Here is a 27,857-nt window from a genome sequence, read left to right on the forward strand (position 1 = left end):
CGGGGACGGCGCCGCTTAGAGGCGGCGCCGGGGGCGACACCCTGGGGGCTGGCGCCGGCGAGGTCGTAAGGTCGGACCCGGATCCTGTGGGGGTATGCGGCGCCGAGACCGAAGTCACCGGCGGCTTCGGGACCGAAGCACCCGGCGGTGTCGGGCCGAAGCGCCCGACCCGCTGGGGCCCCCAGTCGGGGCCACTGGGCCCGAAGGCACTGCGGAGCCCGACGGAGGAGTGAGCGACCTCATGGCCGTGAGGAAGGCCTCAATTGTCTCCGGCGTTGCATGCTGCCCAGTGACCGACGGGTATGAAGCAGGCCGTGGACGGTGTCGAACGAACACCCGGCCACATCACGCGAGCGTCAGGGGGAGTCGGAAGAACGATGACGTCTCTTCGACTTCTTGTGCTTACCCGAGGACTTCGAGCCCAAAGAGGATGACTCATGGAGCTATGGTGGGTCTGACCCCGCGACCAGTCCCTCGACCTCCTCGCGGACCGGGACCCCAAGCGGCACAGGGCCAACTGCCGGAGCTAGAGTCGCTTGCGGGACCGCTTCCGCCTAGCTTTACACGTCAGGGCCCGGCAGTCAGTGCAGGTCTTGTCGTCAAGGCCCAGGCAATGAAGACACCGGCAATGGTGGTCCGTAACCGACATCAGTCGGTCGCAGTCGGCGCAGGGTTTAAACCCGGGCATCCCTACCGGCACTGTCGGAGTCGATGGACTTCGAAAAGGATCAAAAATTATCAAAAAAGTTTAGTCAAAAATTTACTAAGGGGTACCACTTTTTCCGGATCTGCGCTAGCTGGCGCGGAAAAAAGAAGAACCGACGTCAGCGCGCGAGGGCGGCGCCTGGGTGCTCCGGCGACGTCATCCTGGCGCCAACGACAGACGCGGAGCCACAGACGACGCCTGCCGACGCGCAGGGGTACTGCTAAGCAAAAGTTTCCGGATCCAGTCTGACGCCTGGGGACATTCTAAGGTAAGGAATCTAATACTAACCTGTTTCTTTTAGATACTATGTTAGAATTATATAACGCATGCCAATCTATATTAGATAGAGCTTGAAAAAATGATGTTGCATCTGTCAAACCCAGTTGTAAAAAATGTATCCTAAAGAGCGGTCATAATTACAGATTTGTTAAATTTGGTAACTTAAAAGTGAAAAACCATGAAATTAAGGCTATTCTGCCATAGAGTTCTCAAAAACTCCAACTTTGAAAACCTTCACTGCTGTAGCCTGATTCTAGGATTAAAACCTTACAGCTAGGCTGTGTTGATTGTAGTTACAAAATGCATCAAATAAATCCCAGCCATGAGCTGGCCATTAAGTTTTGGTTACTCATTCAAACATATAACAGTCTCTTCTTTTATATTATTCTAAGGGATACATTACACCAGGAGACAACTCAAAGGTACCCACCCTTTGAAAAAGTCTTCTTTGCTGAGTTTGTCCGCCTGGACTAGCTGGTGAAATAATTGGCCCATATGGTCACGGGTGATTTGACTCCTCTCTAGAGTGGATTCCACTCCAACTCGCACGAAGAAAGACATGGGACCCTGCATGCTCAGTTCCTCCACGCACTGCAGTGCTTCCTACAGAAAGCATTGAATACAATTAGTTTAAAAGAGAATTCATCATGATAAGGTAAGAAATACTGACATCCATTTATTATTATGTCACCTATATTTTGCTCATGCTTAAAACTACATCCATAAACCACACAACTTAATTTAAGAATATGGTGACCAATAGAAATTGTTTTCAAGAAAATCAAAGAGGCCCTTTAAATATACAAGACAATAAACGCTCTCTAAGATAGTTATTATAAGCCAGGGTTATAGATTCTTTCTACTGCTCCACCAAGGTCTAACTTCTGCAGCGGAGGATGGAGTCCACCTGGTTCTGCAGCTACAATCAATCCACCAGGATGGTATACTGGTATTCAATAGATTTAGCAGCCTAAGAGAGCAAATTAGTTCAACTAGCAACTCTAACAGTGATTGCATGGGATCATTTAAGCTTTGACTTGCAAATCCTGCTCTACACAGTAGCTGATCTGTGCTCATTGTTTAGTATCACAAACCGAACACAGCTGCAGACCTCAAGTCTTACTTACCACACTGCCAGATTCAGGTCAAAGAATATCAGGTTAAATGGAAAAGAAAACTCATCCATAAGCAGGCATCACAATTCATGTATGTAATGTGTTAATCATTTCAAGTAAAAATAATGCTATCCAAACCACATACTGAAATGCATAAAATGGTCCACAATTCAAAGCAGAAAAAAGGGAAATTAAAGTAATTTTAAAGCATTGTTAAGATAGGAATTGCAAGTAAAAGTAAAAGTCCTCCGGCTGTACTTGCATCCACTGGGCTGCATAGAGATTTGAAGTCTGCAAGGTCCTTGTCCTACCAATTTCCTGGGGTCAGGAGCTGGAAAAGGGATGAGGTGGTGGAACCGAAGAATGGGTAGACCAACCCTACTAACGCCACTAGCAGATTAGATTTCAAAACTCAATATTCTAGGGCATCTGCTTTGCTCCAATCCACAGTTGGGATTTCCTGTCCACTGGAATGACCCTGCAAAAAATACTGGCTTTGGAGACCTTTTGGGGAGGGGTGGGAGTGAAGAGTAAACCAGGATGGTCCCGAAATAGCAGAGCTTCCACATGGCCTCTAAAAATCCCCAAACATCCCTTTGTGTTAATTGTAAATGAAGTCTATTGATTTAGCCCTTCATTCAACTGAAAAGAGTCTCATCCAAGATCTCCAACCCATGGTATGACGGGAGCCTCAATGAGGATAGACGGGCCATGCGAATGGCAGAGCGCACTTGGAGGATTAAGCGCTCAAAAAGAGATTTCTTCAGCCTCCAGCTCTCCCAAGCAAAAAACCGCCCAAGAAAACTGTTTGAGTTAATCAGAACACAATCCAAAGAACAACCCCAGACACTCCTGTGAAGACTTCTCTGCTTTCTTTAACCAAAAAACTGACAACATAAGAAGCGATCTCCTCAATGATGCAATCCTTTACTCCAACCCCCAACACACAGCAGTGCCTGAACCAAATAACAATGCTACATGGTCATCCTTTGGCACCTACTCCGAAGAAGAAATTGGCATATTTCTCAGCACCCTGAAACCATCCAATCACCTCATTGACCCCCTTCCTGCTAACGCTGTAAAAGACTTTACCCCCTTGCTCCTCCCACTCTGGAATAAGATTATCAATAGCTCTCTTCAACAAGGATCCATCCCTAACACCCTCAAAGTCGGGCAAGTCACACCGCTACTAAAAAAACCAACAGCAGACCCCACTGACCTGAACAATTACCGCCCTATCACAAATATTCCCACCCTCGCTAAACTGTTGGAAAAATGCGTACAGCTACAACTGACTAAACACATAGATAAGTTTGATCTCCTCAATGCTCATCAATCAGGCTTCCGAGCAGGGCACAGTACTGAAACTGCCATGACTCACATAGTGGACGACACCCTCCAAATCCTAGACCAAAAATGATACCTGCCTCCTCATCCTTCTGGATCTCTCCTCAGCATTCAATACAGTTAAACATGAGAACTTACTCGATCTGTTGAACACAAGAATGGGCATATCTGGGACTGTTCTCAAGTGGTTCACCTCCGTTCTACACAACCGATCACAAAGATTCAAAAGTAACAACCTGATGTCCTTTCCGGTACCTGTATCGCTAGGCATCCCTCAAGGATCCTCCTTCTCCCCAACACTGTTCAACCTAGTTATGGAACCTCTCACTACCTTGCTACAGACATCCAATGTTCACTTTCACATGTATGCCGACGACACCCAACTTTATCTCAAAATACAATCTCCCAAGGACATCATGCTTCTGAACACCACGTTCAGAAACACCCAATCCTGGCTGGCCGAGAATCACCTCAAACTCAATGCGCTGAAGACTGAGTTCCTCCTGATCTCACCTCCCGCAAAAATCTCTACGGCCCAAACATGGCTTAAGCACTTAACGGCTCTAAATGTACAACCTACCGTCGTAGACTCAGCAAAATCTTTAGGCATAACACTTGACGCCAATCTCAACATGCAGCAGCACATCAGCAAGGCAACCAAAGGAGCGAACTTCCAAATCAATAACTTGAGAAAACTTAAACCCTTCCTTCCTGCCAAAGACTTCCAAACTGCAGTACAATCTATAGTCATCCCGCACATAGAATACGGTAGCACCGCCCTCTGCGGGCTTCCCCTAACTACAACGGCACCCCTAAGAGCGTCCCTTAACGCTGCAGCGAGACTCATCACTGGTTCAAAAAAACACTCGGATATTTCCCCTGACTTTAAATCCCTGAACTGGCTACCTTTTGAAGCCAGAATACATCTGAAAATCGCCTGCATGACACACAAGGCTGTACACATGAACTCACCCGCCTACCTCACTCAAAAGCTGACAATCTCGGGTGGCTCTAGAACTACTAGAAGCACAAACAATTTTCTGCTGAAGCCTCGAAGATTTCGGAAGGAAAAAACCTATAAACGCTCCTTTTCAGGAATGGCACCCAGGATTTGGAACTCTCTCCCACCTGAAACCAGGCTCATCTCCTCCAACAAACTTTTTAAGAAAGAAGTAAAAGCGATCCTCATGGCTAAATACACATGATCTATTATTCTGTATCTCTCATGAATCTGCTCTGTAAGACCTGGTTTACCCCTTGGTCTATCTGTATTACTTGTATTATCGACTTAATTGATTGTATACGTTCCCTCGCTGTATATTGATTGTATACGCTCCCTCTTTGTATATTTTTATATTGTTGACGCACCTTTCTGACTTTGCACACTGTATATTATCGGCGCAACTGCTTGAATATGCACCTTGTATCGACACTACCTCACCTATGACCTACCTCATGTTTTTGACCTACCTATGTATCTACGCACCTTGTACCTAACTACCTCAACTATTACATTGTATTACTCTATCACCCCCGTGTCCTGTAAAGCGCTCTGATATCTGCAAAGATCTTGTTCGCGCTATATAAAACTTTCAAAATAAATAAATAAAATAAATTCATTGTGAGGATTAAGTTGCCACCTATTACCCACATTCTGTTGAGAACCTGCAGCAGTGTGTTGCTGTTTTTCTATGGTTGTTCTCTGTAGTCTAGGGGGTTGGGTATATAGAGGCCAGTACTATAGCCACTCCGTCTCAACACCCATCTCGGCTGCAAAATAGCCCTATGGGTCTGGCAAAGTATCCCCTGGAACAAATGATGCTGCTCTTCTGAGCAGTATAGCTACACCTATAGGGCTCATGGAGAATCCAGTGAGGATTATTGGTTCAGATATCCCCTACATGGAGGCTGACATCTATTACCAGTTAGTTGTGCTTCTGGTAATAGCCCTATAGCGGCCTCTTTATTTGCAATATTTGGTAGACAACACCATGTTTTTTCTCATTACTGGGCCTGCTAAAATCGCAGGCTAATATTTTCATTGTCGATTTTCATTGGAGTGGATCCTAATATCTCTGATGAGCTCTAATAAGAGCAAAACACATCAGGGGTATTTTATTAACGGGTAGCTCACATGGTATTTTACCAATGCAAAGCTGTAATATTTTACCTGGAATAGTAAAAGGCTTTGGTCATTTTTCCGCTTGGCGTGGATGGCACTATTTAATTTCATGCTTAAAGACTTTGCTGCACAAATGGCAAAAGATTGTCACTTTTCTAGCTCTATGTTTAAAGAGTTCTGCTAGAAAAACAGACATTCAAGGTGAGCAGTTTCACAGTGTCAGTGGTGTTGTAGAGAGCACTATATGAAGGAGCTGCACCTTACCTAAAGTACAAGTTACTTACCTTCGGTAACTATGTATCTGGTAGAGACGATTCTAGCCGCAGATTCCTGAACGCACAAGTTACTACTTGTGTAACAATATATCTGTAGGAGACATTAGTTAGTGATAGATGCCTTACCTTAGAATATCCCCAAGCGTTAGACTGGATCTGGAAAGTTTTGCTTAGCAGCACCTCTGCACATCAGTAGGTGGCGTCGTGCGGCTCCGCGTCCGTCACTGGCGTCATCAGCGATGAGATGACGTCATGGAGAGTACTTAGGCTCCACCCATGCGCGCGGACGTCAGTTCTGTACATGACTTACCGCGCCAGGAACGCAGAGCCATGCAAGATACTGACCGTTGGTGCAAATAACTAGGGCCCTGAAAGAGATGACCTTAACCCAAGTAATCAGTTCGCAGAACGGGGAGGATGGTTGGGGCGGTAAGGAATCTGTCACCAACTAATGTCTCTTACAGATATATTGTAACACAAGTAGTAACTTGTGCATCTGAAAGAGACACGTTAGTGATCGATTCCTTACCTTAGAATAGATACCCCAGGAATACCAAGCCCGGTGGTGGGTCTGCGAACAGGATTACACCAGAAAGTCACAGAATGGCCAAAGAAGCCGTCTCTCCGAACCAGACAGTCAAGGCAGTAGTGCTTGGTAAATGTGTGCAGCGAGGCCCACGTAGCTGCCTGACAAATGTCCTGCAAGGGAAAGCCGCATCCCAAGGTAGTAGTTGCTGCAGTCGCCCTGGTCGAATTGGCATGCAGCCCCAAAGGAGCCTCCTTCTTGGCCAAAGAGTAACATGCTTTGATGCACAATACGACCCACAGAGAGATGGTCCATTCGTGCACGGCCCGACCTTTTTTGGCGTCCACGTAGCAAACAAAGAGCTGATCAATCACCCGGAACTGCTGTGTACGCTACAGATAGAATGCATTCTGTCCATCAATTGTTGTTTTTGCATTTGTCACCCCGAGTGGGACGGGTATGCTCAGACGTGAGTCCTGTGCTCTCCACACCACTGGAGTCAAGGTATCCTGGCTGAAGACAGCTGATAGCCAGAAACCGGTCCTAGGATGCTTGATTCCGGTCCAGGTAAGACATGGCTTGGCAGTTCGGGCTGGACTGTTCCCATGAGGCTCAGGGTCAAGGCTGATTTGCATATGGCCATGTCTGAACTGGGGTGGTGTGAAGTGCAAAAAAAATGACGGATTTAGGCCCAGATCTCTGTACTGGGGTGAATGTATGACATTGTTCTGCATTCTGTCCATCAATAATTGTTTTTGCATTTGTCACCCCGAGTGGGACGGATATGCTCAGACGTGAGTCCCGTGCTCTCCACACCACTGGAGTCAAGCTATCCTGACTGAAGACGGCTGATAGCCAGAAACTGGTCCTAGGATGCTTGATTCCGGTCCTGGAAAGACATGGCTTGGCAGTTCGGGCTGGATTGTTTCCATGAGGCACAGGGTTAAGGCAGATTTGCATATGTCCATGTCTGAACTGAGGTGGTGTGGAGTGCAAAAAAACTATGGAGTTAGGCTCATATCTCTGTACTGGGGTGAATGTATGACATTGTTCTGCATTCTGTCCATCAATTGTTGTTTTTGCAGATAGAATGCAAGCGCACGTTTTGGGTCCAGACGGTGGAGCCTCTCCTCCCTAGAAGGATGCGAAGGCGAAAAGAAGGTGGGCAAAGTGAAGGTCTGCCTGATGTGGAAGGGCATGACAACCTTTGGCAAGAAATAAGGACGAGTCCGTAGAACCACCTTGTCTGGATGAATTGAAAGGAAAGGAGGTTTGGAAGAAAGAGCCTGGAGCTCACTCACTCTTCTGGCAGAGGTGATAGCTACCAGGAAAGCAGTCTTTAAAATTAGAAGACGTAAGGGACAATTATGAAGGGGCTCCAAGGGAGCGCATATCAAATAAGTCAAAATATAATTCAAGTCCCACTGAGGCATTACGTAAGGCACGGGAGGAAATGTGTGTGTAATGCCACTGAGGAAACGGCTAACAACCGGGGACTTAAAAAGAGAAGGCGGATCTGGAAGCCATAGAAAGGCGCAAATGGCCGAAAGATAACCTTTGATAGTGCCCACAGCAGAGCCCTGCTGGGCCAAAGATAGAAGGAACAGAAGGACCTCAGAAAAGAGGGGAAGAAAGGGAATCCACAGTCTTTGCTGTGCACCACGCCACAAACCTGTTCCACCTGCAGGCGTTTACCGTTTTGGTGGAGGGACGCTTGGCTGCCAGAAAGACATCACAGACTTCGGGAGGAAGATCAAAAGGTGTCAACTGTCGCCGCTCAATCTCCACGCAAGGAGGTGGAGGCTGGAGAGGTTCGGGTGGAGGGCTGTCCCCTGCTGCTGCAACAGAAGATCCTCCCGAAGAGGCAGACGGATTGGGGGATCGACGCTCATACTGAGTAGCTCGGGATGCCAAACTCTTCGAGCCCAGTCCAGAGCCACAATATTGACTTGGGCCCGGTAACGCCTGATCTTCTTTAGCACTTTGGGCAGAAGTGGTATAGGAGGAAAGGTGTACAACAGACCGCAAATCCACTTGAGACGAAAAGCGTTGCCGAGTGAGGGTCGCCTTTGAAATTCCAACACGTAGAATTGATAACATTGCACGTTCTCTTCGGTGGCAAATAGATCTAACCAAGGCTCTCCCCACTGCTGAAAGAGAACTTGCGCCACGTCAGAGTTCAGACGCCATTCGTGATCCATCAAGCACCGGCGGGTGAGTTTGTCCGCCCTGGCGTTCAGAGAACCAGCCAGGTGTTGAACCACCAAGGTAATGCCTTGACGTTCCAGCCATGTCCAGAGGTGCAGAGCTCCTGACATAGGGTCCAGGACCTCACCCCGCCCTGCTTGTTGCAATACCACATGGTGGTGGTGTTGTCTGTGAACACCTGCACTACACTTCCCCAGACAGAGGGAAGGAATGCCTTCAGATCGTCCACAGCTCCAGGAGGTTGATATGGAGCCTGGACTCCGCCGGAGACCGGAGGTCTCTGATCTCCCCCTCTCCCAAGTGGCCACCCATCCCAGGAGTGACGCATCCGTCACCACAGTGTGCTCCGGTTGGGGAAGGGAGAGCGATCTGACATTGACCCAATTGCGATTCGTGAGCCACTACTGCAATTGCCGTGCAGCACCCTCCGAGATCTGAACATGATCGGACAGGTTGCCATGATGCTGCCCCCACTGGAACTTCAGGTCCCACTGAAGAGCCCGCATATGCCATCTGGCATGCTTCACAAGCAGGATGGAGGAGGCCATCAGGCCCAGAAGCCGGAGAGTCATCTGACCAAAATCCGGGATAGAGGCTGAAAGATCGGAATCATAGCCTGAATATCCCGGACTCGCTGCTCAGGAGGATAAACACGAAACAGCGTAGAATCCAGAACCGCTCCAATGAAGGGGAGCTTCTGAGAGGGACTCCGGTGCGACTTCGGCACGTTGATGGAAAACCCCAGCAAATGCAGGAGGTCGGCCGTAGTCTGGAGGTGGTGGATGACTGCCTGGGGCGAGTCTGCCTTCAACAGCCAGTCGCCGAGGTAGGGGAAGACTGACACCCCGACCTGCGCAGATGAGCTGCGACCACCGCCATCACCTTCGTGAACTCCCGAGGGGCACTGTTAAGGCCGAAAGGGAGCACAGCAAACTGAAAATGCTCCTGGCCTACCATGAACCGCAGGTAATGCCAGTGGGCCGGCAGGACAGGAATGTGAAAATAAGCATCCTGCAAGTCCAACGCTACGATCCAGTCTCCAGGGTCGAGGGCAGCCAGGACCTGAGCCAGAGTCAGCATTTTGAATTTCTCCTTCCGAAAGAAGCGATTGACGTCACGGATGTCCAAGATGTCCTTCTTGGGGACCAGAAAGAAGTGGGAATAACAACCACTCCCCACTTCCTGATCGGGAAAGTACTCATGGCCCACTTGGTCAGGAGGGGCGTGACTTCCTGTCAGAGAACAGCAAAATGATCCCCCGACATGCGGTGGTACCAAGGTGGCATGGCTGGAGGGGAGGACTGAAAGGGAAGTGAGTAACCCCGGCAGATAATCTGCAGCACCCACTTTCAGATGTCATTTCGCACCAGTGGTGGAGGGGGTGTCGGACCCTGCCACCCACCGGTGTGAGGTGCTCCATGAAACTCTGATTAGGAAGGTTTGGTGGTGGAAACAGCGGGGGTAGAGGAGGACTGACCCGCACGCTGGTTCCCAGACCCACCCCTGCGGAAGCCACGGCCGCGCTGAGGCTGGGTCTGCACAGGATTGTTGGAGGAGCGTACCTGGCTGGGTGCCTCTGCCCTGGCCACGAAAGGAACGAAACCCAGGAGTGGCAGGGTTCTGCGAAGAAAGACCCAAGGACTTGCCCGTGGCCCGCGAGTCCTTCAAGCGCTCAAGTGCACTGTCAGCCTTATCGCCAAAGAGGCGGGATCCATCAAAGGGCAGGTCTATGAGAGAGCCCTAGACATCGGGCGAGAACCAAAACAAAAGCAACCAGGCGTGGCGCCGCAACGCCACAGTTGTGGAAATTGCCCTGCCCAATGAATCAGCAGTGTCCAAACCACACCTGATGGCAAACTTAGCTGCATCCTTCCACTCAGCAATCGCCTGGGAAAGGACAGCCAGGACCTCCTTAGAACACTGAGGCAAGACCTGAGCAACGAAATCCCACACTGCGTGGGAGTAACGGCCCTACAAGCAGGTGGTGTTAATCGACCGCAGCCCTATGCTGGTCGAGGAGAACAACCTCTTACCAAATTGTTCCAGCCTTTTAGAGTCCTTATCTGGGGGAGCCGTAGGAAAGGCACTCTGCGACGTCGAGGCCTGAATGACCAGGCTCTCAGGCGTAGGGTGAGTGGACAGAAAGGCGGGGCTCACTAGGCGCCGGACGGTGACGCCTGGCGACGTTTTTATCTAGTGGCGCCCCCGTGGCCGGCCGCAACCAGGTGCCCAAGAGGACTTCGGTAAGGGTGTCATTAAAAGGGAGCAGCAGCTCCGACAACGCAGACGCCGTCTGGATCACCTCTGGAAGGAGGTTGGTTTTGAGAGCCACTGTAGGGAGGTCAAGATTGAGAGCCTCCGCAGCTTGACGGAGCACCACAGTGTAGGAAACACCCTCCTCCATAGCGGAGGAGAGGCAAAGCCCGGTTCAGAAGAAACATTGAGTTCACCCGTGTCTTCCAGGTCGTCCACTCAGTCCTGCTAGGAGTCACATTGCCGGGCAAGAGGGTCCTCGGACCCGTCCCAGTCATCGTCCGCCTCTGTCGTAGACAGAGCCGGTCGCGGCGGCAGAGCCAGAGCCGGAGAAGGGACGAACGGCGTCGGGAACGTAGCCGCCACCCAATTCAGATCCCCAGCCGGAACAAAATGGTCCGGGAACCGGGACAGGTGTGGGCTAAACGGCACCCATTGCGGCGCCGGGGGTGGAGCTGAGGGTGGTGCCGAGCCGAACCCGGCGGCGCTGCACTTCTTGGCACCGGGGCCGGTGGCGGAGCCGCCAGGCCAACAGGATCTGGATACGGGACCGCGGGGCCCAAAGGCGCCCCAGCGGGAGACAGAGGCCTGTAGAGGCAGTCCAAGGCAGCAAGAAACTCCTGCATCTGTTCGGGAGTCGCAGACGGAACCGGGAAAGGGGGATAGGCCGCGGGACTCCCAGGCTCCAGAGGAGCCGCAGGGGCAGAGCCCCTGTCCCCCTCGTCCGCCTCCGAGGAGCGACGGGGGTACGTCGGAGAGCAAACACACTTCTTCGACTTCTTTTTATGACGTCGCTTACGGGAATCTGAAGGCGAAGACTTAGAGCCCGAGGAGTCGCAGGAACGGCCCCTGGACACAGAGCAGCGGTGTGACGAATGCCGAACCTCCAGCAATTTCCGACGCCGCTTCCACAAGGTCTTCGGGGCCATGGCTCGGCAGTCCCGGGAGTTGTGATCTGTCTCCAAGCAGTAGAGGCACACTTCGTGAGGGTCCGCCACCGACAAATTACGGTGGCACTCCCCACAAGACTAAAAGCCGGGCATCCCTACATGAACCAGGAAAAAAAAAAAGGGAGACAAAAGTCTCAAAATAGTAGTCAAAAAGTGACTAAGGTACGTGCTCAATCCGGATCTGTGCTTGCTGGCGCCGAAAAAAAAAGAACCGACGTCAGAGTGCATGGGTGGCGCCTAAGTACTCTCCGTGACGTCATCTCGGCGTTGACGACGCCAGTGACGGACACGGAGCTGCAGGACGCCACCTACTGACGTGCATGCGTACTGCTAAGCAAAACTTTCCGGATCCAGTCTGACGCCTGGGGATATTCCAAGGTAAGGAATCTAAGGTAAGGAATCTATCACTAACGTGTCTCTTTCCGATGTAGAATTATCCCCAGGCGTGAGAATGGAGCCAGAAAACGTTTCTGCAACAGCATCTCTGCGCGCCAGGGGGACAGCACCACGTGACTCCGCCCTGATGTAGTCCGCGCCGGTGACGTCAGCGACGATACATAAGTCCCACGCCCCGCGCGCCTACGTCAGTTTTCTTCGGGGAACTTTCCACACCACAACGCAGAACCATCACAACCAAAACTGTGAGAATACTGGAACAGTGTGTGAAAACCCAGCTATAGTGGAGAAGTGTGGCTCACTGGTTAGAGCAGGCAGACCCTGAAGCAGAGGTCAGACCCGGGACCAGGGTTCGATTCCCGACGCGGCAGGGTGTTGAGCTCAAAATGTCCACGGACTCGATAATTCTCGCTTCGGTGCCTGACCTAATCATGGGGTTCACACACTGCAACTCTGGGCATTAAGCTTGCTTAATCTCCACAACGGCCCCCCGCGGCGGGATGCCTGGCTTTCACCTTGGGGATGCCCTGTAGGGGCTATCTCACAGGGAAAAACCAGGACGGGTTCCCAAGGCAAGCGCGGAGATACCCCTTCGGGGGTCGATTCTGGCGCTATATAAGAAATATAATAATAATAATAATACAGAAGGGAAAGAAACGAAAGTTGAGGAACAGCATATCCAGAATAGTGCCAGGCACTAAGGTATTAAGTCATGAAACTAAAGAAGAGAGCGCAGCTACTGGAAGCAAGCCTGCAACCAACATAACAGCCTCTCTGGAAACAGAAAGCATGTGCAAAAAAGGGCACAGCAGACGAAGTCGGCAACTACCGCCAGAAGCCAAGAAAGGGTCCAAGGCCAGAATGGAAGCACAATGACAATTCATCCCTCAACAACACCAGCAGGGGCAACTCCTAAAATTGACCGGGGTCGAGACCCAACCAGCGGACCTCAATCCCAAGGACTGCAACAGTCAAAAGTGCAAGCGACACAAGGAAGCAAGGCACAACAAACCCTGCATTGGAGATCAAATGCATGGGCGCAGAAGTACCAGGTATCCGCCCACCAATCACCAGAAAGGAAGGAATGGAGCAACGACAACAACAAGGCGAGCATCCCCCAGGGAGGGAGTAAGAAAAAAACACTCAAAGAGGACCGCCGCCCTGAAGCATGCGAGTGTAGAAGACAGAGAAGGGTCCTCGCAGAAACGGGGAGGAAGGGCAGGTCGTGAAGGAATCTGAGGCTAGAATCGTCTCTACCAGATACATCGTAACTCGTACATCTGATAGAGACTAGTAGCCGCAGATTCCTTAACGTGGAATAGATACCCTACCCATACCCCAAACGGGAGGAGGGTTCTGCGAGAAGAACTCTCCAGCTCAGATGAGCCCAAGACCCTCCAACAGGGGACCCGTGACGGGGACAGGGAAAATAGCCCCGTCCACCGCAGAAGGGATAAGGTAGAAGCTGAAGAGAACCTCAATATCGTGGAGGAACACCTGCCCCACAGGGGATGTGTTAGAACGACAAAAGATGCAAACCCAGCCTTCACCAACAGGGGAAAGCAATAGGAAGGGGAGGGGCAGGGCGACCAGGACACCCCAAGCCCAGTCAACGTACCAAGGACCTCCACCAGAAGTCCCAAGGCACAGGCAGTGCAGAGAAAGAAGAGCCACCTACAGACTCCAATGAAAAGAGGCCGAATACGGCGAGCCCTCCACCGGGAAACATACTCAGTGAAGAGGGCCGCCAAGCCCATCACAGCTTGAAGCCAAAGACCAGACTGAATGACGCCTCAGCAGTAAGCAGGCAGAAGAATAAGAACGGAAGCTCACAATGGCTTCGCAGGACAAAAAGCAAGAGCTCCATGGCCCACGCCAAGGTCGCCGGCCACGGGGCAGAAGACCAGGCGGGGACAGCCAGCTGCTAACAACTCCACGAAACGAAACGCCCGGACCACGTCGGACTCAGAATAAGGGAAAGCTAGTAAACTGTCCCGAACGACCACAACGGGGAACGCCCCGGACAGAATCGATCCACTAAGTAGTGAGAGCAGCAAGAAGATGAAATGAGTAACAAGTAGGACGAACCTGGCTGTCAACACAGGAAACTATGCTCTCAAACACCAGACAGAGGCCTAGACCAAATGGTATGCAAAGGGCAAAACACTGAGGCACAAAGCTGTAGATGGCCAAGCCACGCCCCAGTAAGGACCAAGGACTGCACCATCATAATACAGCAACACCAGGGAGGGCGATGAACCCACCAGGGGGAGTCCACACCCTCCCCGCATAAGAAATAGCTATACAATAGCTTATATATACCCCACATAGGGTAGGACACGTCCCAAGAAAGCATGGGAACCACTCTTAGGGAAAAAACAATCCTGCATCTGAGGACAATATCATAGGCCTTCGGCAGAAACCACAGAAAACACATAGGTACCAAAAAAGGGGCTGAACCAGCAGCCAACTGAAGAGCGGGGCCAACCAAAGACCCCGAGGGCACAGTATCCCTCACAGAAAGTGTAACAGCCCAAAAACCGAATATCAGGAGGATGTGAGATAACGTCTCCCAACCAGCCCCGGAGGATCAGCAAACCAACCTCGGAGGAGGAGGAGGACGGAGCCCCGCAAGAAGACGCTGTATCTGCATGAGGATTAAACAACAGGATCCCATCAAAGGGAGGTCGACCAGACGCTCTCTAATATTTTCAGGGAAAACAGCATCGCATTGTCAAGCATGGCGACGGAGAGCCACAGAATTGGCCATAGCACAGTCAACAGCATTGCAAACATCCAAAGCTGACTAAGAATAAACGCGGCCAACTCTCTACCATCCAACACATGGCCCCGCAGATCAGCACGGGCCCCCTCATGAGAAACATGAGAAAGAAGGGACTCCACAGAATCCCACAGGCTAGAAGTAGCCCTGGTCAGCACGCACAAAGTGTTAAGAGCCCTCAAGGTAGCGCTGGAAGAAGCGAAGAGATTACGTCCCCAAGAATCTAACCACAGGGCCTCCCGAGACGGAGGGAACACCACAAGCAAACTTGGAAAGGCATTTCGCAGTAGAGCGCCTTAAGTAGAAGGGTGGAAAGAAAGATAGACCGGGTCATGCGGAGCAGGATGATGACGGTGCAGTAGTGCCTGAGGCACCGGATTGCCTGTGGCAGGGCGCCCTCAAGCCCCCATAAGAGAATTATGAGTGAAGCTTCAAAGGAAAAGAACAACTCTCGTCCACCAGAGCCCTGGCGGAGAATCTCCAAGAGGTTGTCTGTGGGAAATGGAGTGACAAGTTCACCCATCCGCAGGATACCAGCAGCCATGGAAATAGCCCGAAAAAGGCAACACTGGCCTCAGTAGGGCGCAGCGGAGGTGAAAGTAATTCCTTCGTGGTCGACGGTTGCAGACTGAGCCGCCCGCATAGGAGGATCTACTGAGGAATGGGGAACCTGAGGGGCCCCAGGGGAGGGTGGAGATGCCAGTGGAGAAGCCAGCCGCGAGCCACAGAAAGAAGGGTTCGAGGATTTAGGCCATGGGGACGGCGAAGAGCCTTCCCTGGAAGATGCCGGTGAAAAGGCAACTACCCAGCACCCTGTCTCTGGAGAAGAGCACACCAGCAGGTGACAGACCTCAGGAGAAGAAGGGATCTCAGGAGACGAATCCAGGACCCGGCGCCAGAGTGGCTCCGTGGAGTCTGCCATTGGCGCCTGCTCAATGTCGACCGGCGCCGCAGTGGGCCCACGTGGCCACCACGTGCTGTCCAGGAGAATGGGGCGCAACCGACGCTGAACCGGCGAAGGAACAGCACTGAAACGGCGCCTGCTTGAACTTGGACGGGGCAGCCGCCTGCGCCGAGAGGGACTCGGCAAGGCGCCCCAGGCCCCGGCCTCCACACGCGACTCCACCGGAGCCGGGGAGGAAGGCTCCGCGCCGGCTCGACCTCTGGTGAGGCAGCCGCCTGCTCAGAGAATGGAGAGGGAGTCAGAGACAAGCCCGGAGTCCCGACGATCGCCTGTGACACTACAGGGAGCCCCGTAGGGATTTGCGGCGAGGCAGGGACGCTAGGTGCCGACAAGGGAAGCCCCAAAGGACTACACTTAAATGATGCCACCCTCCTACGACCTGAAGCCGAAACCTCTGCCGTGGAGGTCCCCGCGCAAGACAAGGGAGCCGCAGACGTCACAGGAGGTGGAGGAAGGGCCAAAGAAGCCTGCAGCGCTGCCACGTAGGCTGTCATTTGGGCCCTAGTCGCCACAGCACCGGGAAACTGCGGCGGCGACGGCGGGGCATCTTCCCCGGGGGGGAGCCGGCACCCACAGTGGAAGGAGGACAAGGCCTCAGAGACATACTGAAAGGTCTACCAGCCGCTGAGCCACGCCCAAAGGGCCGCGGCGAAAGGCGATTCCACAGACGACACCAGCGGTTCCTTGCCTCTGAGGTAGGGGACGGACGCTGGGACAACACCGACCTGGATAAGCGCGCCAACAGCAACTTCATCCGGCTCTCCCGCCGTGATTCAGGCTTAAGGTGTTGGCAGGCGTCGCAACTCTCCGAGTCGTGGTGCTCACCCAGGCACCACATACAAATCGGGTGAGGGTCCGTCGCCGACATGGGTCGTGCACAGGAGGTACACATCTTGAAGCCCGAAGGCATTCGCACACTGTTCCACTAAACGCCAAAGCGTAAGAAGAGAATGGAAGGCCTGAAAACAGGCCAGGACAGTAACCTGGATCCGTGTTGCACGCTTTAAGAGAAAAAACTGACGTAGGAGCGCCGGGGTGGGACTTCTGTATCCTCGCTGACGTCACTGGCACGGACGTCAGGGTGGAGTCATATGGTGCCGTCCGCCCGGCGCGTAGGGATGCTGTGGCAGAAAAGTTTTCCGGATCCAGTCTCATGCCTGGGGATAATTCTATGTTAAGGAATCTGCGGCTAGTAGTCTCTATCAGATATGTGGACACTACCTAGGGTTCCCTGCTTCCTTTCTTTGTTTCCTAACATCATAAATCGTGAAGTGAAACAGCCACCAATGTAACCATTTCATCTAGAAAACCATCCACATCCCAACACCAAGGTACCAAACCAGTTACTTAAACTAAAAATCGCTAACTAAAGACTTTTTTGTAATGTATAGGAGTAAATAATAAACACCGTATAGCGATTAGAATATGATATGCTACATTGTCATGTTACTATTTGTTATTTCCACTCAAATTTTTGTTTTATTGAAATGTTTACCAGTGAAACAAACAATGATCGGTCCATCGCTATGCAATCACCTTTCGTTGCACAATAATATGTCGTTGTGAAGTACAGTTCCATAGAAATCAAGTTCATTCACATCTGTATCAACATACTTTAGCAGGACATGTTCCCTCCATAGGCAAAAAAAATAACATCTTAGTTCCAAAATGAAACCCCATCTCCCCTCCTTCCCTTTCCTCCCAAACCCTTAAATAAAACTACGAAAAAGTCAACTCAGATAAACTGGCCTTTAGCTTTGGTGCCCTATATATGCCAACTTTCTTTATGGGAGCTCTAGACAAGTGAGGATTGTCTTCTAGGAGGTCATGTTAGCAAAGGAGAGACTGCTGTATTCGACCCGTCGGGAGAAAGGTCACCAAAGGTCCCCATGCATAATCAACATTTTTAAAATCTCTAAAAATGTCTGTCATTCTTTCCATAGTAAGTGTGTACCATAAGAGCATATGCCATTGTGTCAAAGAGGGAGCTTCTATCTTTTTCCAAGCTGCAGCTATCACTAATTTAGCTGCTCCCAAACATAACGACATTATGGCCCTACCATGTTTAATTTGATATTTCAGTCATCTCAAAAACCTAATAAGATAGAGACTTGGTTGGGAAGGTCATTCATACCAGCATAGGTAGGAATGACCCCACCAACCCTAACCCTGTCCGTAAATGTGGAGTGGCTATTCTTATCCGGAGATCGCTTCCCATTACAATTTCCAAGACATGGTCAGATCCTGATGGTCGCTATGTCTTCGCTAAATTACGAATTGGGAATTCTTCAATTTGTCTTGGATCCATTTATGCTCCGATTGGTACTAAAAAACAATTTTCCTCCAATTGAATCGTCTTCTTACTGAGATCAATGCTTCCCAATATCTCATCGGAGGGGACTGGAATTTGGTTCAAGATCCTATCCTCAACAAAACGGGTCAGTTTGACAGGATTAATGCAGTAGATAGGGCCCTCTTAAAAGACATACTTTCTGATAATGGTTTGGTTGACCATTGGCATCTCAGTCATCCATATAAGGAATATACATTTTTTTCTTCCTTGCATGGCACATTTTCCCGTTTGGATTATTTTTTGTTATCTCATAAAGCGGTTCAATTGGTCACAGATTCTAACATTTTGGAAGCTGCTTTATCTGATCACTCTCCTGTTCCTATATCTCTTGATTTAGGTCTATCTAAACTAGGACGCAAACCATGGCGAATTAGTATACAGAAATATAGGACACCTGGGGGTAAGCTTCTTTTGCAATCTCATTTCCAAGATTATCTCATTATTAATGAGGACTCTGCCTCTTCTAAGAGAACAATTTGGGCAGCAGCAAAAGCCACTATTAGAGGGCAGTTAATGCGGGATGCTGCTCTTATCAACAAGAATAATATTGCAAAACAAACAGAACTAGAACGAGACATTCAACATTGCTCTCAATTATATATATATCGAACCCTACTTTACAGAATCACAAATTGTTGGAACAAGCACGCATGCCTCTTAATGGTCTCTTTACATCTAAGGCTGAGTATGCATTGCAGAAGATGAAAGGGAGACATTACGAACAAGGAGAAAAGGCTGGCCAATTATTGGCTGCACAATTGCGTCAGAGAGAAGCTGCTATGGCTATTTCAGCTATTAAGTTGACCAAGGGTGAAATACTCACCAAACCTCAGGAAATAGTTAATGAATTCGCCTCCTTTTATAGATCTCTATATACCCCAAGTAATCAGCTTGATTTGGATAAAATGTTAACTTTTCTAGAGAAGGTGAATCTTCCGCAGCTTTCAGATGATGGCAGAGCCTTACTTGAAGGTAATATCACGAGAGACGAGATTTCTTCGGCTATCACTGCTCTGCCATATCATAAAGGCCCTGGAGAGGACGGTTTCCCCGCCGAATTTTATAGATGGACTGGTCAGAATATGATAGATACTTTGCATGCTGCGTTTCTAGAGTCTGACAAAGAATTCTCCTTGGGCCCCCTTTCTCATAAAGCAATTATAGCTGTTCTACCCTAGCCAGGCAAAGACCCTCATTTATGCGGAAGTTATCGCTCTATATCCCTCTTAAATTCGGATATTAAGATTCTAGCTAGTATTCTTGCGTCCCGTCTTCGCAAAGTGTTACCTCCTTGATACATAATTCCCAAGTGGGTTTTGTCCCAGGCTGTTCTTCCCGAAATCATCTTTGAACATTGGCTCACACGTTATAGACTGCTAAACGTGTTCCAGAAGATGCCTTGGCTCTATCACTTGATGCTGAGAAAGCATTTGATCGCATTGAATGGGAATATCTCTTTACAATAATGCATAGATTTGGTTTGGGTGACCAATTTATTAATAAAGTATGTTTATTATAAGATAGCCCATTAGCTCAAGTCAACTGTGGAGGTTTCTTATTTACCCCATTTCCAATTCGCAGAGGTACACGCCAGGGTTGCCCATTGTCCCCTCTTCTTTTTCTCTTAGCAATGGAACCTCTTGCTGCTGCAATTCGCCAATCTGATGCTATTACAGGTATCCTTCTTCCAATTGGCCATTCTAAAATTTATTTATATGCAGATGACATTCTTCTTACTCTTTCTAACCTCCCCTGATCTCTCCCAGCCCTTCTTCAAATTATTAATGATTTTCCTCCTTTTCTGGTTATAAAATAAATTGGGACAAAAGTGAAGCGTTACCTATTTCAGTTGGCACTACGAAATCAGCAATTTTTGGATTCCCTTTTCACTGGCAATCTTCACACCTTAAGTATCTCGGGATTCTGATTAAAAGAGGATTGGATAATATGGTTGCGGATAATTTAGCTCCTTTATTTTCTCAAATGCAGAGGGATTTTGATAAGTGGAAAGCTCTAGGATTATCTTTATGGGGTAGAGTTCAAGCTATTAAGATGGTTACTTTACCAAGATTCATTTATGTTTTGGGTATGCTCCCCCTCCAAACTCTGTTAGTTACTCTTAGATCAATCGACTCCAAGATAAAGCTCTTTATTTGGGGCACAGCTAAACCGCGCCTTGCTGCTGTTAAATTAAACGCCCATCAGTTATATGGAGGCATGGGTCTTCCATCCATTGAACATTATTCACTTGCCCTACACATTTCTCAACTCTCATATTTTCTACCCAAATCTAAGGACAATCCACAATGGGTATCAATTGAACGTCATCTTCTATCTCAGGATTCAGGACTATCCCTTTTATACTATACTGGTACTAGTTCTTTGGATCCTAAAAATCCTATCTTATCAGCCAAGCATAGATCTTGGCAGAGGGGTCATCTCATATTAAGTTTGAATCTGCGAATTCACATTAAAGCTCCCTTGTGGAATAATTCAGCTATTCGTATCAATGGTCGTACTTTATCCTGGCCTTTGTGGAGAGAAGCCGGCATTTCTTTTCTGGATCAACTCTTACATGATGGAGATTTTAAAACTTTTCCCCAACTTTGTGAGGAATTTAATCTTCCACTCCTACATTCCTCTAAATACGTTCAACTTCAACAATGTCTTAAAGAACAATTAGGCTCTCCACCTTGGTTGCTTCAGGTTTCTCCAATATTATCTTATCTGCAACTATGGGGGAAGTTTAAGGGGGAGACCTCTGGTCTTTATAAAAACCCTTTTTGCTCCTTCTTTTTTCACAACCTCTCTCAAATTCCTCCTGAGGCACAGCCGGGAGACTGCATTTGTGTTCACGCTTTTGTTTTTAAAAAATCTGAAAAACTGTAATTTTTAGCTGCACGTTCCCCCTGACTCCTACACACTATTACTGTGTGCAGGCACCTGTCCCTGCCGAAAACGAGCGCTGGGAAGGCTACAGTTACATCTTTGTGGAAAGCCCATTTTCCCCGCCCGGAGCAGGACACGCCCACTCCGAGGCCACGCCCCCTAGCAAAACGCATAAATAGCGCGCTGAGTCTCTAGTGCACCGGTTATTCGTATTCCTCCTGAGGCACAGCCGGGAGACTGCATTTGTGTTCATGCTTTTGTTTTTAAAAAATCTGAAAAACTGTAATTTTTAGCTGCACGTTCCCCCTGACTCCTACACACGATTACTGTGTGCAGGCACCTGTCCCAGCCGAAAACGAGCGCTGGGAAGGCTACAGTTACATCTTTGTGGAAAGCCCATTTTCCCCGCCCGGAGCAGGACACGCCCACTCCGAGGCCACGCCCCCTAGCAGAACGCATAAATAGCGCACTGAGTCGCTAGTGCGCCGGTTATTCGTATTCCTCCTGAGGCACAGCCAGGAGACTGCATTTGTGTTCACGCTTTTGTTTTTAAAAAATCTGAAAAACTGTAATTTTTAGCTGTACGTTCCCCCTGACTCCTACACACGATTACTGTGTGCAGGCACCTGTCCCTGCCGAAAACGAGCGCTGGGAAGGCTACAGTTACATCTTTGTGGAAAGCCCATTTTCCCCGCCCGGAGCAGGACACGCCCACTCCGAGGCCACGCCCCTTAGTAATCTCAGACCATAAGAATGTGCAGGTACAGGAGGCGCAGCGGACTAGCGCAGCGGGCGCGACGATTGCGCGCCGAAGGCGCGCATAAGGCAAGCTCGTCTGCGCCGAGACCGGGCCTTGGGCCACCCCCCTTACCCCTCAGCTGCCAGCACAGATACGGTACTCGCCAGCTTGCCTATATAAACTAAGGCCCCCGGTTAACTCATGCCCGTGGCACTCCCTCCAAGCCATGGACCTTCCTTTAATCTGCCCTACCTGTTCCGCGCCTCTCAAACCTAACCCGCGCACAACAGCCACACAGGAATTCAAAATGCTCCTGCTAAACTGCCGCTCGCTGCCTAAGCACAGCACAGAAATGGCCATATTGATAGAAGAGCACACCCCGGACTTACTCTTCCTTACGGAAACTTGGCTTACCAGTGAATCCAATCCAGCGATAGTAGAGTCCCTCCCCACCGGCTATCAAATAACTCGGCAAGACCGGCCAAAAGGGAGAGGAGGAGGCCTTGCCATCATTGACAAGGAGCAATACCTTTGTCGTCTTTCCCCGGAGACCATCTCGGACTGTGAGAGCATGGGCTTTAACATCAACCTCTCACCTAACATCTGCTTCTCAGGCACTCTCATTTACCGTCCGCCCGGCCTTCCGAAGCAGTTTCTTCTATCCTTGCCATCGAATGTGGCCAGTAGAGTCAGCACCTCCTCTAGCTATACCGTGTTGGGTGACTTGAATCTACACTTCGACTCCCCCTCAGACCTTTCAGCTGCTATCCTATCAGATGACCTAGCAGCTCTACAACTCACTCAACGCGTCCCCTCCCCCACTCACGAAAAAGGTCATTTATTAGACCCAATCTTCTCAAATTGTTCTGAGATCACAGTGGACCAAGGCATCACCCTTCCATGGACGGACCATTTCTTAATCCCCTTTAAATGGACCACACCTAAATTCTCTCCTCCGGCTCCCACCACCAAACTCAGGCGGGCCTGGACGCGCCTTGAGATTGATAAGTGGTGCACAAAACTGGCTAGCTCACAACCAGAAATTCAGGATGATCCCGCCCTAGCAAACCAGGCATATACCAACTGGATCTCCCAAACTCTTGACTCTACTCTCCCAATGAGCAAGACTGTACTGAAGCGGCCTCAAAAAACCGCCCCATGGTACACCCATTCCCTCAGAGAAAAAAAGCGTCTCTGTAGAAGGGCGGAAAGACGCTGGCGCTTAGACAAATCAGCGGATAACAAAATCCGGTACTGTGAAACGATAAACGAGTACAAATCCCAAATAAAAACAGCTCAGTCGACGTACTTCGCCGAAAAGATCCTGAATGCTAGATCCAAACCTAAAGAGATCTTTCAGATCATTAAAAAGCTAACTAATCCATCCCCAGCAGTGCATGTCGAGAAATCTGTCACCCAGTGTGATGACATCGCCAAATTTTTCTACCAGAAAATAAACAAAATCTATTCAGCTTTTTCTCCTCCAAACACCGACCTGTCCATTCAACCTAATAACCTCTCCAGCCTGCCGCATCCCCCCACCCCTTACAACTTAACTCACTTCCCCCAACTAGACCTCTCCACTTTAGAATCACTGGCCCTCAGTGTCAAATCAGGTTCCCCGTCCGACCCTGCCCCTCCTGACATCCTAATGGCAGCTTCCCATACTATCTTGCCCGTCATCAGAGAGGTATTAAACTCTTCCATCTCCTCTGGCACTGTCCCATCCGTATGGAAGCAGGCCATGGCCAGGTCTCTGATCAAGAAACCCAATCTAGACCTGTCTGATCTGGCAAACTATCGCCCTATTTCTCTGCTTCCTTGGCTGAGCAAGGTTCTGGAGAAATATGTGAACCAACAGCTGGTGTCCTATCTAGAGGACCACCATATACTGGATCCCACTCAGACGGGCTTCAGACCCAAGCACGGGACAGAGACCGCCCTCCTCATGGTCGTAGAGGAAGCGAGAAAAATCTTGGATCAAGGAGGATCAGTGGCAGTGATCCTCCTTGATCTAAGCGCGGCTTTCGACACAGTGTGTCATGACACCTTACTAAGCCGCCTGTCTAGTGTGGGGATTAAGGATAGAGCCTGGGCTTGATTTGAATCCTTTCTGAGGAACAGGTCTTTCAGGGTTTTTGACGGCGACTCAGTTTCCTCCAGTATACCTCTAAATTGTGGAGTTCCTCAGGGCTCCTCTCTGAGCCCCGCTTTGTTCAACCTATACATGAGGCCACTGGCCAGTGTCATCCGCCCTTTCGGAGTTAAAATCATCTCATATGCGGACGACACACAGCTGGTGGTCTCACTGGCGCAGGAGTCATCTCGAACTGCGCCAGGCGGGCTCAGAGAATGCCTGGAGGAAGTGAGGAGCTGGATGACGTCATCATCCCTGAAATTGAACGGAGAAAAAACTGAGCTAATGCTCCTAGGACCCTCAGAACCGGCACTTCCCCCTTCCCTATGGCCCCCTAGCCTAGGACCCCCGCCAACCCCAAAAAACTCCATCAAAAGCCTTGGGGTATGGCTGGATAGCTCACTCTCCTTCAACACTCAAGCCACTAAACTCTCAGCTACATGTTTCGCCATTCTGAGAGTACTAAACAAAATCTTCCCCATCCTCCCCCTGGAAGCCAAACAGGCGGCCATTCAAGGACTCATCCACTCCCGGCTCGATTTTAACAACACACTCTACCTGGGTGCACCTGAATATACCCTTCGAAGGCTGCAAACTGTTCAGAACAGCGCAGCTCGCCTTCTACTTAAAATCCCACACAGACACTCAGTTAGGACCGGGTTAATAAGCCTCCACTGGTTACCGGTCCGGCAGAGGGTTCTGTTCAAGGCGCTATGCATAGCCCATCAAGCCTTCTGGGACATGGGTCCTATCATTACCCGTAACCTGATCACTCAGTACATCCAAAATCAGAGTCTCCATTCTAGCCAGACCCTCCTGGCAGTAGTCCCAAGAATAAAGAGATCCAGAACCGGCGGAAGAACGTTTATGTACAACGCAGCGAAGGCCTGGAATGCTCTACCACTTCACCTTAGAGCCACCCAGAACCTTACTATGTTCCGCAAACAACTGAAGACCCATCTTTTCACATCTGTTTGCTAAATCCGATATCTTTTTCTCCCCCTCCCTGTGCACTGTTGGTTCACGATTTCCCTAGCGCTTGGACGCCCACGGGCAACAACTGCGCTCTACAAATCCCCAAGTTTACAAGTTTACATACTCTTCGGACTCAATGGCAATCTCGCTTATCTATTATGTACTCCAATGCTCAATAGGATCAAATTCTGGAGGGGTTGCACAAAGGCGTTCGAGAAGTGCGTATCAAATTCTGTATCTTTAAAATTCTTCATGATTGGCACTGGTCACCGGTTAAATTACATCAAGCTGGGTTATTATTGGATTCTTCTTGCTGGAGATGTTCTAATCCTGGTTGTGACATAACACATTTCATTTGCGAATGTCCATGCACCAGACCCTTCTGGATCTTAGTTGGCAAAACTTTGAACTCTACAATGGCAATAATTTTACCACTTACATCTGCCACCAATATTTTACATGACTTCCATGGTTTTCCCAAACTTTCTAAGCCACAGACTCATCTTCTTCACACTGCTTTGGCTACAGCCAAAATTAGCATTTTACACCATTGGAAGTCTTCATCTGCTCCTTCTCAGGAAGAATGGTTGGTGGCAATGATGCAGACAGCCTTACATGAACGCACAATTTACAATTTTCAGGACCAAGCTGACATCTTTCTTCAAACTTGGTCCCCCTTTCTGGAGACCCCATTGGATGACTATTCTAATCCAACTCCCTCTTCTAATGTGCATCCTTTACCTACTTAATTTTATTATCTCATATGCTTTTCCTGTAATATTCCTTTCTCTTTCATTCCCTCTCCCCCCACCCCCGTTACTCTGGCACCTTTTTTTTTTCTTTCTTTCTTTGTTGACAGGGGCCATACCAATCTCCTGGTCCTCCTCGACCTTACGGCGGCCTTTGACATCCTGTCGCCCTCTGTCTTGGTCTTGGTTGCCAGGCTGGGGGAGATAGTGGTTGGTGACCCGGCACTCAGGCTCCTGTCCTCCTTCCTCCATAAAAGGGAGCAACGAGTTCAGCTGGGTGAATTTCTGTCATCCTCGAGGCCTCTACAATGTGGGGTCCCTCAGGGGGTCTGCCTTAAGTCCCCAGTTATTCAATATCTATGTGACTTCCCTGGCCTCAGTTGTAAGATCATTTGGCTTTGAGGTGTTGTCATACGCTGACGACACCCAAATCCTGGTCTCCCTTTCACAGTCAGTGGCTGAGACTGCCTCCAAGTTTAGAGCATGTATGGAAGCAGTCTCCCAGTGGATGATTCAAAATTTCCTTAAACTTAACGGAGACAAAACGGAGGTTCTGATTTTCGGGGGGAGACAGGGCCTATGGTCTAATGAATGGTGGCCGCCCTCCCTTGAAGACTGTCCAGTCCCTTCTCATTCGGCCAGAAATCTGGGGGTCCTGTTTGATACCGCTGTCTCCTTTGACCTTCAAGTCAGCAGGACCGTATCTACCTGCTGTGGTATCATCAGGATCCTCAGAAAAATGTCATCCTATCTCTCTCCGGCGGCCCGGAAACAAGCAACAGAGGCTCTGGTCTCTTCGAGACTAGACTACTGTAATGCTCTTTACGGAGGCATGAACAAATCTGTGGTTCAAAACGCGGCGGCAAGGATGGTCCTACATCTTCCCCGGCTTGCTTCAATATCTCAGGCCCGGAAAGACCTCCACTGGCTTCCTGTTCAGGCTAGAATATCTTTTAAACTTCTCTGTCTTGCCCACGGGGCCTTCTATGGCTATGGTTCTGAAGGGGTCTGCTCCCTTCTCCAGCCTTACCGCCCAAGTAGAGTGCTGCGATCCTCTTCTAAAAATCTTCTTACGGTTCCGAGATTTGCAAATGCCAGATGGGGAGGCAAAGCCTTTTCTACCCTGGCGCCCAGACTCTGGAACTTCCTTCCTCCAGAACTGGCCTCTCAACCTCTGCCGGGGTTGTTTCGTAAACAACTGAAAACCAGGCTCTTCCGGGACTCTTATCTGTAGACCCTGGAGCTGGTGCTTAAAGACTTCTGTTATATGTCTGTCTGTTCACGCTGTTATGTCTGGCGCCTTGATGCCCTTGGGCTAAGTTGCGCCCAATAAGACCTATTTCATTCATTCATCCATTCATTCATTCATTCATTCTTTTAATCTTGATTATATTTATTTAGTCATTCCGTTACTTACATATAAGATACATTCATACCTTTTGTATTGTTATTTTACAACAGATTGTAGAGTATGTACTGTTAACCTTTTCCTTATCTCTATTACTAGGAGTAAATTTCATAATCTATCATTTCATTATTCTTTTCAAATATTTTGCAAATAAGGATTTCTTATTTACCTTGTTCACGTTAATATTTACTATGTATTTTATTGCATAATTCAATACAAAATTTCAACACAAAAAAAACCTAATAAGACACATACAGGAGTATCTGGAGTAGGGTACACTAGTACCTCTATGATCTGTGCCAGGATCTTCACTCAGAATGGCTGGATAGTCGGGCAATACCACTAGATGCACAAGTTACTACTTGTGTAACGATATATCTGTAAGAGACATTAGTTAGTGATAGATTCCTTACCTTAAAATATCCCCAGGCGTCAGACTGGATCCGGAAACTTTTGCGTAGCAGTACCCTTGCGCGTCGGTAGGCGTCGTCTGCGGCTCCGCGTCCTTCGTCGGCGCCGTGAGCGCCGCGATGACGTCGTCGGAGTACTTAGAGGCCGCCTCCGCGTGCTGACGTCAGTTCTTAGACACAGCTTTTCCGCGCCAGAAGCACAGAGCCATGCCAAAAACCAACACTGGTGCCATGAAACTAGGGCCCTGAAAGGGGATGACCGTAACCCTAGATA

The 27,857-nt window shown here is 49.4% G+C and overlaps 1 protein-coding gene across 28 annotated transcripts in view; it reads right to left on the reverse strand.

The window, feature by feature from the left end:
• EIF4G3 (eukaryotic translation initiation factor 4 gamma 3) overlaps positions 1-27,857 on the reverse strand; it is a 1,432,461-nt gene that overhangs the window by 167,564 nt on the left and 1,237,040 nt on the right. For all 28 annotated transcript variants that reach the window (XM_086921648.1, XM_086921654.1, XM_086921652.1 and 25 more), the window contains one exon: positions 1,416-1,588. In XM_086921648.1, the coding sequence (XP_086777774.1) occupies positions 1,416-1,588 (173 nt within the window). The remainder of the gene's footprint in view (positions 1-1,415; positions 1,589-27,857) is intronic.

Source organism: Lissotriton vulgaris, chromosome 5, assembly GCF_964263255.1.
Source record: "Lissotriton vulgaris chromosome 5, aLisVul1.2, whole genome shotgun sequence".
Lineage (NCBI taxonomy): Eukaryota > Metazoa > Chordata > Amphibia > Caudata > Salamandridae > Lissotriton > Lissotriton vulgaris.